Source organism: Mytilus californianus, unplaced genomic scaffold (assembly GCF_021869535.1).
Source record: "Mytilus californianus isolate M0D057914Y unplaced genomic scaffold, xbMytCali1.0.p SCAF_13, whole genome shotgun sequence".
NCBI classification, from domain to species: domain Eukaryota; kingdom Metazoa; phylum Mollusca; class Bivalvia; order Mytilida; family Mytilidae; genus Mytilus; species Mytilus californianus.
Window position 1 is genome coordinate 14,458,177 of NW_026262615.1, and position 12,564 is coordinate 14,470,740.

The following is a 12,564-nucleotide window of genomic DNA, read 5'->3' on the forward strand; positions in this document are numbered from 1 at the left end:
GCTCTTGTGTTATTTTTAAATAATTTCCTCAATTACAGTCACCTGAATTTCTAGCAATGAATAATTGAAAATAGTGTAATAAATAATTATAATCATGATAATTACCTATATTATTATAAGACTAAAACATTTCTATTTTCTCATTGGCTAAAAGCATACCCTCTTTGATAAAACATTTTATTGGACACCTCGGGGGAAATCACAAGAGTCAAGAGGTTAAACATAATATAAGATTTGGAACAGCTAACATGTACCTTAATACAGATATTCCAAGGCAACATCAATGACTACCATTTATGACATTATGCAAATTGTCGTTTTTTCTTTTTCTTCTTGTTTTCGGTGTGTTTTTTTTAGTTAACTATTGAATATTTCATCTTATGAAAGTTAGCGACTGCAAAAGCAGATGATATATTTAGTATATGAGCAGTTTGAAAAGTAGCTTCAGAAAAATACTTGAAAATTGTTGAAGGATAAAAATTCATATAATAAAACAATTGTTGACCATTGGCCTCAGTGAATATCACATCCCTAGGGTTGATAAATCATTGTACCAACCTCGTCTAAAGTCAATAATTGTATACATTTTGTATTATCATTTTCCCCTGTTGTCAATCACTTAACATGGTTATTGAGAGATATTCAGGTGACTGTGGCTCAATACAAATGTACTTTGTCCAGATAATCATACTATCTGCTCATGTTATTTTGATTTTTATAGATAGATAGATCCCTCTGACATTGCAGGGAATTTCATTTCAAAGTTAATCTTAAAATAATCATCTGATAATGTCCTGATATTTAAACTACAACTTTATTGAAGGATCATTCACTTGTACGCTCAGCATGGTCAGTGGTTACACAGGTAAATTTCACTCACATGAATTGAGATTTACATGAATCTCGTGAATTTCACCTAACACATGTCAGATGAGCTAGAAACGTGAAACTGAAGTACAAAAATGTAAACTGATTTCACTTAAGTTTCACATGAAAATCACAAGAAATATGTTCATGTAAAATTCACAGGAATTTTTAAAATAAAGTTAATCTGATAACATCTAAATTTTCAAATTAAATTAAAATCATCATGATCATGAAAAATATCTTCGAACTTTTTTTGTAAAGTTCTCGTGAGTTTCACGTACGGTACATTGACGTATAAACTTGTTTTAGGTTAATTTCTCATATGAATTATGTGAGCAAAATTTGCCTGTGTACATGTAGTTTTGAGGATTTGAATACATGTACAGAGTCAATGTTTCTAAACCAAACTTCTGTTGCCCTAGGTACATAAAAAAGAGTATTTCCAAACATATTCTCTGTTCAAGAATTTCAGGAAATAATACTGTATTTTTCAGGTTTTTGAAAAGATTAATGGAGTAATTTTAAAATTGAGCACAAATGTGAAACATAAGCATGATCAGTTCAATATTTATATTGTAACACATTTTCCTAAGCTTATTATTAATCATTTTAGTAGTTTGCTTGAATGTGTTATTCATCCCAATCAGTGAATGTTTAGAAATAATACTAAATCAAAGCAGAGAAGATGTTGTGTAATAGTTTTATATTTAAATCGGGGCTCATACCAAAACAGTAACTTTTAATTATCTAAAATACCATGATTCTGACAAGAGAAGCCTTGAAAATGCAGGACTTGATAAAATTCTTGATCAAAAGATAAGTCTAGAACAGGGATTAAATTAAAGGTTTCAGTACATGTATGTACCTTTCATACTAACCCTTATATTTCTGATTATATTGGATCACATGACCATCAGTAGTGTTCGTAGGTCATCTTGATGGTTAATAAGATGGTGTTTAGTCCTAAAATTGCTGGAAATGCTGAAACTTTATTTCAATTTCATACATTGGTTATTATTTCCTACAGAACTTTTTGTAATTCTGGTAAATATTTTGGTATGTTATAAATCAGGTTTTGAGTCAATTTAATGGTAATGAATTTGGCAGCTTATACCCCTGCAAAGGAGTTAATATGTCCCTTCAAAATGTAGATTATACGAAAAAAATGTGAAATTTGTAAGTGCTCTCAAGCCTATATTTCTTGTCAGATTTATAAGAAACTTGTATCAAAATAATCACTGCCAATCAACTATTTTTACAAGAGTTGTGCACCTTGAAATAGAAATGACATGTACGGTTATGTTGAAAATTGCTTTGCAGGTCAATGTAGGTGATCTCACACTTCCATTTCTTGTAGGATATTTATGAAAAAGTTGAAAGAACAAAACGAAATATTGGGAGACATACAAAAGATGTGCAGTAGCATCAGAAATTTGGAACACTCATTCTTTTATTATTTCTGATTTATTATAAATCTGTCACGGTAAAGTTACTGAAATTTATTCAAATGGAAAAAAGTCAGTTATAAAGCACCTGCATGATAGGGGATCTACATACTTTTTTTAACCAGTTGTTTTGATTATCACTGAGTGTATGTGACAGTATGCAATATTAAGGCCAACAAAATATAAACATGATAAATGTGTTTACTGTCACATGAAAAAAATTAAGGTCAGTATTTTAAAAAAAAAAAATTTTTAACCATGAGTCTATTGGTCATTGCTGGTATGATTGTAATGAAAAATGTGATAGGTCGCCTCGGGTGACAGTACACACACATAGTGACATACTTTTTATTTTGACTAGATGCGAAAGTACTCGGTATGTATAAGAATTTCCATAGGGTATGTAGTTCAAATTATCTGAAATGCTCTGACTTATCACTTTTATAATCTATATCATTGATCATATTTTTATAGAAATTTACATCTGTTCTAAGACATGATGGTTTGACAGAGATGTCTGACACAGAGGTAAAGTCAGATCCAGAGGATGACACCTTGTCTCCTGAGGAAAGCTTGCTGTTGTATGCCAGGAATGGAGATATTAGTGGTGTAGAGAGCCTTCTAGAAAAAAGAAATGGAAAACAGATTTCTTTAGATCTAAATTGTAAAGGTTGGTGTGTTTGTTATTTTAGGTCAGTACATCTTTATTGCTGTCAGATTATTTAGAGGAGAACACCCAAGAACCTATTGGTGACAAACTCACATATGTCATGTACATGTACCAGTAGTAAAGCACACTTTTTTCATTTTCTAATATAAGCTGAGCTCAAGTACCCACATATGCATGTACTATATACAGTAATGATACACTGTATGTAAAAAATGGTCAGTGCAGATTAATAGGATTGGCTACCCCTATTACTCAATCCCCATGTCACCATGCACTATAGTGATGATATATATAGAAATGGTCTGTACATTTTGATATGACTGGTTACCTCTATCACCTGATTACCAGGTCACCTTACTTCAAAGATTAAATTATACTCTCTAAATTCAAAAAAGATTTTTAACTGTACAGAATTTGTGACAAGATTTTGCAATTATTACAATTTAGTCAAAACTTGCAATAAATGTTTGCTAAAAAAATATTCTGCAGTATGCATCGGAAATGCTCAAGAACTGTTTAACTGTTGACAGTTCACATTAAAATGTATTGATAATGCTGTTATAATTAACATTTTGGTTCTGACAACAATTACATTAACTGAGCTATCACCACTCAAGGTGCATTCCATTAGTCATAACATGAATTTCCACTTACATGGAGAACTCCGTATTTTGACCTTTGGCATGAATTATTACATTCATCTTGATAAATTTTCAGTTGATTAATTTTTTAATTTCTATAGCTCCCTTTTTTAGCTCACAGGTGCCCGAAGGGCCCCTTGTGAGCTTATGCCATCACTTGGCATCCGTCGTCTGTCTTCGTAAACTATTTCAAAAATCTTCTCCTCTGAAACTACTGGGCCAAATACCTTCAAACTTTATTTAATATTCCTTAGGGTATCTAGTTTATAAATTTGGCTTATATCTCAAAAACTAAAGCTTTTAGAGCAAATCTGACATGGGGTAAAATTGTTCAATTGGTCAAGATCTATCTGAAATTTTCAGACGAATCGAACAACCCATTGTTGGGTTGCTGCCACCGAATTGGTAGTTTTAACAAAATTTTGCAGTTTTTTGTTATTATTTTGAATATTATCATGGATATATATAAACTGTAAGCAGCAATAATGTTCAGCAAAGTAAGATCTACAAAAAAGTTAATATGACCATAATTGTCAATTGACCCCTTAAGGAGTTATTGCCCTTTAAAGACAATTTTACACAATTTGTTCATCAAGTTTGCTAACATTTAATAATCTTCTCCTCTGAAACTACTGGGCCAATTACCTTCAAACTTAAACTAAATGTTCCTTTGGGTATCTTGTTTAAAAATTGTATCTGAAGTTTGTATCCATCTTTAAACATGGCCGCCATGGCTAAAAATAGAAAGTAAGGGTCAAATGCAGTTTTTGTCGAGCCTGAGACTTTTGTCGCAGAAAGCTCGACATAGGGATAGTGATCCGGCGGCGGCGGCAGCGGCGGCGTTAGCTAACTTCTTAAAAGCTTTATATTTTAGAAGGTGGAAGACCTGGATGCTTCATACTTTGTATATGGATGCCTCATGTTACGAAGTTTCCGTCAGTCACATGTCCAATGTCCTTGACCTCATTTTCATGGTTCAGTGACTACTAGAAAAAAAAGTTAACATTTTTTGTAATGTTAAATTCTCTCTTATTATAAGTAGTAGGATAACTATATTTGGTATGTGTGTACCTTGCAAGGTCCTCATGCCCGTCAGATAGTTTTCACTTGACCTCGACATCATTTCATGGATCAGTGAACAAGGTTAAGTTTTGGTGGTCAAGTCCATATCTCAGATACTATAAGCAATAGGTCAAGTATATTCGGTGTATGGAAGGACTGTAAGGTGTACATGTCCAACTGGCAGGTGTCATCTGACCTTGACCTCATTTTTATGGTTCAGTGGTTATAGTTAAGTTTTTGTGTTTTGGTCTGTTTTTCTTATACTGTATGCAATAGGTCTACTATATTTGGTGTATGGAATGATTGTAAGGTGTACATGTCTAGCTGGCAGGTGTCATTTGACCTTGACCTCATTTTCATGGTTCAGTGGTCAAAGTTAAGATTTTGAGTTTTGGTCTTTTTTCTAATACTATATGCAATAGGTCAACTATATTTGGTGTATGGAAATATTTTATGATCTCTATGTCAGTCGCGCAGGTTTTATTTGACCTTGACCTCATTTTCACAGTTCATTGCTCAGTGTTAAGTTTTTGTGTTTTGGTCTGTTTTTCTTAAAACTATAAGCAATAGGTCAACTATATTTGTTGTATGGAAGAATTGTTAGCTGTACATGCCTGCCTGGCATGGTTCATCTGACTTTGACCTCATTTTCATGGTTCATTGGTCAATGTTTAGTTTTCTTGGTTAATGTTAAGTTTATGTGACAGTTGTAATAAAGCTTTATATTAAGGACTATCAACATATCAGTGATGAGTAAAGAAGGCGAGACATTTCAGCGTGTGCACTCTTGTTGGCTTATATCTCAAAAACTAAATCTTTTAGAGCAAATGTGACAGGGGTAAAATTGTTTAATTGGTCAAGATCTATCGGCCCTGAAATTTTCACGAATCGATAACCCATTGTTGGGTTGCTGCCACCGAATTGGTAGTTTTAACAAAATTTTGCAGTTTTTTGTTATTATTTTGAATATTATTATAGATATATATAAACTGTAAGCAGCAATAATGTTCAGCAAAGTAAGATCTACAAAAAAGTTACTATGACCATAATTGTCAATTGACCCCTTAAGGAGTTATTGCCCTTTAAAGACAATTTTACACAATTTGTTCATCAAGTTTGCTAACATTTAAAAATCTTCTCCTCTGAAACTACTGGGCCAATTACCTTCAAACTTTAACTAAATGTTCTTTAGGGTATCTTGTTTATAAATTGTATCCGAAGTGTTGATCCATCGACAAACATGGCTGCCATGGCTAAAAATAGAACATAAGGGTCAAATGCAGTTTTTGGCATATATCTCAAAAACTAAATCTTTTAGAGCAAATGTGTCAGCCCTGAATTTATCAGACGAATTGAACAACCCATTGTTGGGTTGCTGCCACCAAATTGGTAGTTTTAACAAAATTTTGCAGTTTTTTGTTATTATTTTGAATATTATTATAGATATGTATAAACTGTAAGCAGCAATAATGTTCAGCAAAGTAAGATCTACAAAAAAGTTAATATGACAAAAATTGTCAATTAACCCCTTAAGGAGTTATTGCCCTTTAAAGACAATTTTACACAATTTGTTCATCAAATTTGCTAACATTTAAAAATCTTCTCCTCTGAAATACAGGTAAGCAATTCAGGCTCTTGAGAGCCTCTTGTGTTTATTGCCATGTTAAGGAATTTGGAAAAACATTGCACTTTGATTAAAAATTATTTCACCATGGTACAATCAATGACCAAATATAAAGTTGGGGGCGGATACAGGATTTTTGAAAAGGGGGCATAGTTCCAGAAAATGGAAAATTTAATGAAAAAAATGAACGATTTTATGCTAAAAAATCATATAAAGCATTAGAATCATGAGATTTTGAATTTTTGGAGCGATCAAAGATGTGTGGTACTGTGTCCCCTGGATTTGCCACTACATAGTGTTTTAAAATCCAAGAACAAGAAAGAACACTGTGGAGTCACAAGAAAAATAAATTGTGGTCAAGTCTCTGTATACAAATATAGAAGGCAAATAAGGCCATTTTAGCACCCTGTCCAGTATTCAAGTGAAAAGTTGACCAAAGATTTAATATCAACATATATATTAACAAATTGTTTTCAGGGAACCAGAAATCTAACAGAGGATGGAGTCCTCTACATCTGGCAGTATACTTTGGTCATACAGCTGTGGCAAAACTTCTTTTGGAGGTAAGTTCCTCAGTCCCGACTCTCATTAGCCTTTCAATGCTAAGTTTGTGAGTTTGAACCATGTGTGTGGCAGGTGCGTTCAATCTAAATTGACTAAGATTGCCAGATATCCTGCAAGAGCAATGCGGTTCTCTTTGGGCACTCCGGCTTCCTCCACCAATTAATACTAGCCGACACAAAATAGTCAAAAGTGCTAAAAGTGGTGTTTAGCACCAAACATTAATCAATCAATCAATTAGGACACTGGAAGTCAGGGCCAGTAAGAACATTTTAATTACAGGAGATGTGATAAATTTTAATGAGAAAGCAACCCAACAACAAAAAAACTGCAGCAACTTACAGTGATAGTGAATAGGCTTTACAATGGAATAAATGGATGGATACTCAACATTCTCAATGTCCTTGGCAATTATTAGATGCATTTTCATAGAAAAAGTTTCTTGATATTGTATGAAAGTCAGGGGTACTACTTATACAAGTAATTTTTATTTACTTGAAGAAGTAAATAATAATATACCTATATAAGTAAATTATAATGTTTGAATAATCTCCCCTTAATTTTCTCAAAAGTTTACTTGTATCAGTAATTTTTTTTTTAACAATCCCGAAAAATTCTCAAGTTTTGAGATGTAAAAACATGCCTTTAAAAATTTTCTCAGGTTAGCTCATAATTTGTATGCCCCCGCCGTAGCGGAAGGGGCATTAAGTTTTACCCTTGTCTGTCTGTACGTCCGTCCGTCCGTATGTCCCAAAATTGGTGTCCGTTATCTAAATTTAGTTTGCCTCAACCAAATGTTATGAAACTCATACACAATGCTTATTAACACAAAACACAGGTCGAGTTTGAATTTGGTTGGCGTCACTTTTATCGTTCTAGAGTTATGCCCCTTTACAAATGGAAAAATTGTTGAATTTTTCGTTTCCGTTCTCTAACTTTAATTTGCCTCAACCAAATGTTTGAAACTTATACACAATGCTTATTACCACAAAACACAGATCAAGTTTGAATTTTGGTGGCGTCACTTTAACCGTTCTAGAGTTATGCCCTTTACAAATGGAAAAATTGCTGAATTTTTCATTTCCCTTCTCTAACTTCAGTTTGCCTCAACCAAATGTTATGAAACTTATGCACAATGCTTATTAACACAAAACACAGATCAAGTTTGAATTTTGGTGGCGTCACTTTTACCGTTCTAGAGTTATGCCCTTTACAAATGGAAAAATTGCTGAATTTTTCGTTTCCATTTTCTAACTTCAGTTTGCCTAAAAAAAATGTTATGAAACTTATACGCAATACTTATTACCACAAAACTCAGATCAAGTACAAATTTGGGTAGCTTCACCTTTACAGTTCTTGAGTTATGTCCCTTTATAACGTTATATGCAAGCGGGGGCATCATCTGTGTCCATAGGACACATTCTCCATTTATTGATTAGAATTCAATGTTTCATCTCATTAATTCAACAAAGAAACTAATTGCGCAATGTCCTAAGTATTTGCGCAAGGCCTTCAAAAATTGCCTATTGGGGGCTTGTAAATGAGCAGTGTTCTGAAGATAACAGACAAATGAGATTTTCATTGTCCATGAAATTACACTTAAATGATTAGTAAAGACATCTGCAAAGGACAGACAATTAAAAATTCTATTAGAGCAAAGAAGTCTTAAGAAATTCAAGAAAAGAAGATAGGATAACATTTTTACTTGTATAAGTAAAAAAATCTGAATGTCTAAGGGACATAACTAAACCAAAAAATAATTTACCTATACAAGTAAATAAAATACACTTGTATAATTATAAGTATCCTACAAATTTACTTATATAAGTATATTAATATTTACTTTTACAAGTAAATAAAAATTACTTGTACAAGAAGAACCCCTGACTGCATGTACGTCAATCAGACAGCAACCCAAACACTAAAAAAAAAAGTGTGTTGAGAGCAAAGCATGTTATTCAACAGTTATAAATAGGCATATATACAAATGATACAATATGTCAAGGTCTAAATTGCTGATTCAGAGTCTAGAAAAAGTAGAAAATGTTTAACAGCTAGATTCTATGCCATCAGTACCAAATGCCCCAAAAATGAGAAATGAATACATTAGGATAAGTGGAACTAAAGAAAGGTAGTCATATCACAATGTGGTTCATTATTTGGAGAATTATTTTTGTTTTTTTATTAAACTTCCTATACATCCTCTAAACTAAAAATTTAAAGAGAAAAATGTTTTTAAGTACGTTGGGGGAAAACTCGATATATGAAATGATTAAATGATTAATGGCTGCTTAATTGCCAGTGGCAAATATGACATGCATATATGTATATAATGCGTTATCTGTAAACCCTGCGTATATTTAAGTACAATCGGAATCATATTTTTAGTGTGCTAGCCTCACAAGGTAAAAGAGGGGCCTTAGTGGCCATGGGACTTGACTAGGATTTTTAGTTTTCCTGTGGAAGCCAATAATGCTGAAAGTGGTGTTTAAACACCAACAATCATTTACATGATTTAATTAATTAAAAGTCTGCTGAAAGGGTACCAGACCAATTTCAAAATCTTTAAGTTTGACCCAGATCAATATCAAAACAACAACCTCTTACGAGGCTAGCAGATTATCAAAAGACCATTGAGGTGACTTAAGAATTGATTAAATATAGGAACAACATTGCTTGATAATTTGTATTTGGACCCTTTTTATAAAAAGAGCTTACATATTATTAAATTAAATAGTGTGTAAATTAAATATAAGGCTTTTGACATTTCAATCATATTTCATTTCAGCATGATGCAGATGTAAATATTGTGAACAGTGTTGGAGATACACCCCTTCATAGAGCAGCTTATACAGGCAGACATGTAAATATTGCGAAACTATTAGTTTCATTCAATATTCACACCATCTTGAAAATATTGCATAACTAATATCGGTTCTGATTGGTTACCTCACCATGTGGCTAAGGTTTTATTGGCTAAAATGAGATAGAACTGAAAACATGTCATGGAGAAAATAACAGTATGGGTATTTAAGATCTGATCAACAATTATTGCTAAATGTTGACCAAATTTATGATACTGCAAAGCACTAGAAAGTTTAAACTTGTATCACGTCCTTTATAACAATTAGTATTGATTAAGTCAGGTAGCATTAATTAGAATAAAAATTGTTATGTCGACAGTTGTTTACAGCAGAAAAAACTTTTTGATTGCTTAACTTCAAATCCTTTTCTGAGATTGCAATCATGTGTGTTAAACTTAAAAAAAATTGAATTAAAAAAAATTACCAACCAGCAGACAGTTCCTGTATTTGGTTTGAAGTGGCTTCTTTTCTACCTGTTAATCCTTGATATTTTAACAAAACCTTTATGAATATTTAAGGTATCATAATTTTTTTCTTGTTCTTGCATATATTGATCTTATTTGTATTTGTAGTGCTTTATGATTAATACTACTATGAAATCACTTTTTTTTTGGCATGCATGCCAAGCTTTGTGGTTTGTGAAAAACATGGTTGGTTTGTTGGGTTTCAAATTAATTGTTTTAAGATCAACATATTTGCACTCACTGGAAAAAATCTATTTCCTGGAGTACTTAGATTCATGGTTGAGGAAACATGAACTCAACAAAAATAGGCACCCAACAAAAAAAGCTCTTTTACAGTAATAAGTTTGAAATCAAGCTAGTTTTTTGGTTTTAAATTACATCCTTAAAGGAATTTCCTGTTGAATTTTTAATGTTTAAAAAATTGAAATTGTACACTCAATTTATTTGTCATGCCTTCAGGTTTTGAACTACCAGTAATTAATAAAGTTGAAATGAAAAACAGTTGTCATGATGTATTTTTGATGGAACTGCAGCCCATAGAATAAGACAGATTTCATGAAAATTGTATATTATATCCACAACTTATATCTTGCTAGCAATGTTATTTGTATAATACATGTACATAATATAAAAGCCTCTCAATATACTGGTAATTGATAAAGTATATGATTTTAACAGGAAGCAGTAACGTTACTGGTACAACATAAGGCTGATATACATGTTATCAATGCTGAAGGCTTCTCTCCAAAAGATGTGGCCAGGAACAAAGATATTAATCAACTTTTAGAAGGTACATTGTATGATGTCATTTAAGTCATATATTGGACAGTTCTTAAAAGTCTTTGTACCCCATTTTTGAAACGATTTTTTACATTGATTTATTTAGGACACAATCATGATTTATGATTTGCTATTATTCTGTCTAAAGTTATATTCGTACCAGAAACAAAGTTCTTAGCTCAGAACAAGGGATTTGTAAATTCTTGCTCGACTTCTTCCACTTACAATTTTCTTAATTTTATGGTTTTTAGCTCATTCTGTTAAAAGATTAGTATCAGCTGCTGATATCTATTGGCATCCTTCTTGGTTGGTTATGCATTAATTTTTTATGCCCCACCTAGGGGGCATTATGTTTTTCAGTCTGTGCGTTCGTCTGTCTGTCCTGCTTCAGGTTAAAGTTTTTGGTCAAGGTAGTTTTTGATGAAGTTGAAGTCCAATCAAGTTGAAACTTAGTACACATGTTCCCTATGATATGATCTTTCTAATTTTAATGTCAAATAAGAGTTGACCCCAATTTCACGTTCCACTGAACATAGAAAACGATTGTGTGTGTGGGGCATCCTTGTGCTATGGACACATTCTTGTTTTAAATTATTTTTATATTCATATCTCCAAATGATTAGCCAGCCTGTATAAATTTGTTGAAGTCATCTTCCAAAATTTTCTGACAATTTTGCCAATCTACCAAGTTGGCCACAAGACCCTTTGAAACAGACATTTTTGACATTAAATAAAATGCATTTTCACTTAATTCAAGATGACATCATTTAAAGCTATTGTTTCTATTGAACTACAATAACAAAATATGACTATATACAGCATACTATACTAATATATAATTGATTGATTTTTACAGCTGCAGAAAATCATGAGAATCTACAAACTCACAAAGAATTTTTGTCATCTGTTAGGGATGGCAACCTGGAAAATATACAAGGCATGGTATGTTTAAATGTGCCTTCATATAAAAATTGTTAAATATAAGTATTGCGATAAGGATACTATGTTTGTATGACTGCCAATGAAACAACTATCCACCAGAGACCAAAGATTTAAATGAGGTGGAAATAAGCAAATATACCGTAAGGCCTTTAACGTTACAAGCAAAACCCATAGCAAATATACCGTAAGGCCTTTAACCTTACAAGCAAAACCTATAGCAAATATACCGTAAGGCCTTTAACCTTACAAGCAAAACCCATAGCAAATATACCGTAAGGCCTTTAACCTTACAAGCAAAACCCATAGCAAATATACCGTAAGGCCTTTAACCTTACAAGCAAAACCCATAGCAAATATACCATAAGGCCTTTAACGTTACAAGCAAAACCCATAGCAAATATACCATAAGGCCTTTAACGTTACAAGCAAAACCCATAGCAAATATACCGTAAGGCCTTTAATGTTACAAGCAAAACCCATAGCTAATATACCGTAAGGCCTTTAATGTTACAAGCAAAACCCATAGCAAATATACCGTAAGGCCTTTAACCTTACAAGCAAAACCCATAGCTAATATACCGTAAGGCCTTTAATGTTACAAGCAAAACCCATAGCTAATATACTGTAAGGCCTTTAATGTTACA

The 12,564-nt window shown here is 32.5% G+C and overlaps 1 protein-coding gene across 1 annotated transcript in view; it reads left to right on the forward strand.

Annotated features, from left to right (window-relative positions):
• Positions 1–12,564, forward strand: part of LOC127723226 (oxysterol-binding protein-related protein 1-like) — a 102,809-nt gene that overhangs the window by 313 nt on the left and 89,932 nt on the right. Inside the window, exons 2-6 of the mRNA XM_052229788.1 lie at positions 2,787–2,982; positions 6,787–6,872; positions 9,659–9,733; positions 10,877–10,988; positions 11,835–11,920. Coding sequence (XP_052085748.1) covers positions 2,826–2,982; positions 6,787–6,872; positions 9,659–9,733; positions 10,877–10,988; positions 11,835–11,920 — 516 coding nt within the window. The 5' untranslated portion in view covers positions 2,787–2,825. The remainder of the gene's footprint in view (positions 1–2,786; positions 2,983–6,786; positions 6,873–9,658; positions 9,734–10,876; positions 10,989–11,834; positions 11,921–12,564) is intronic.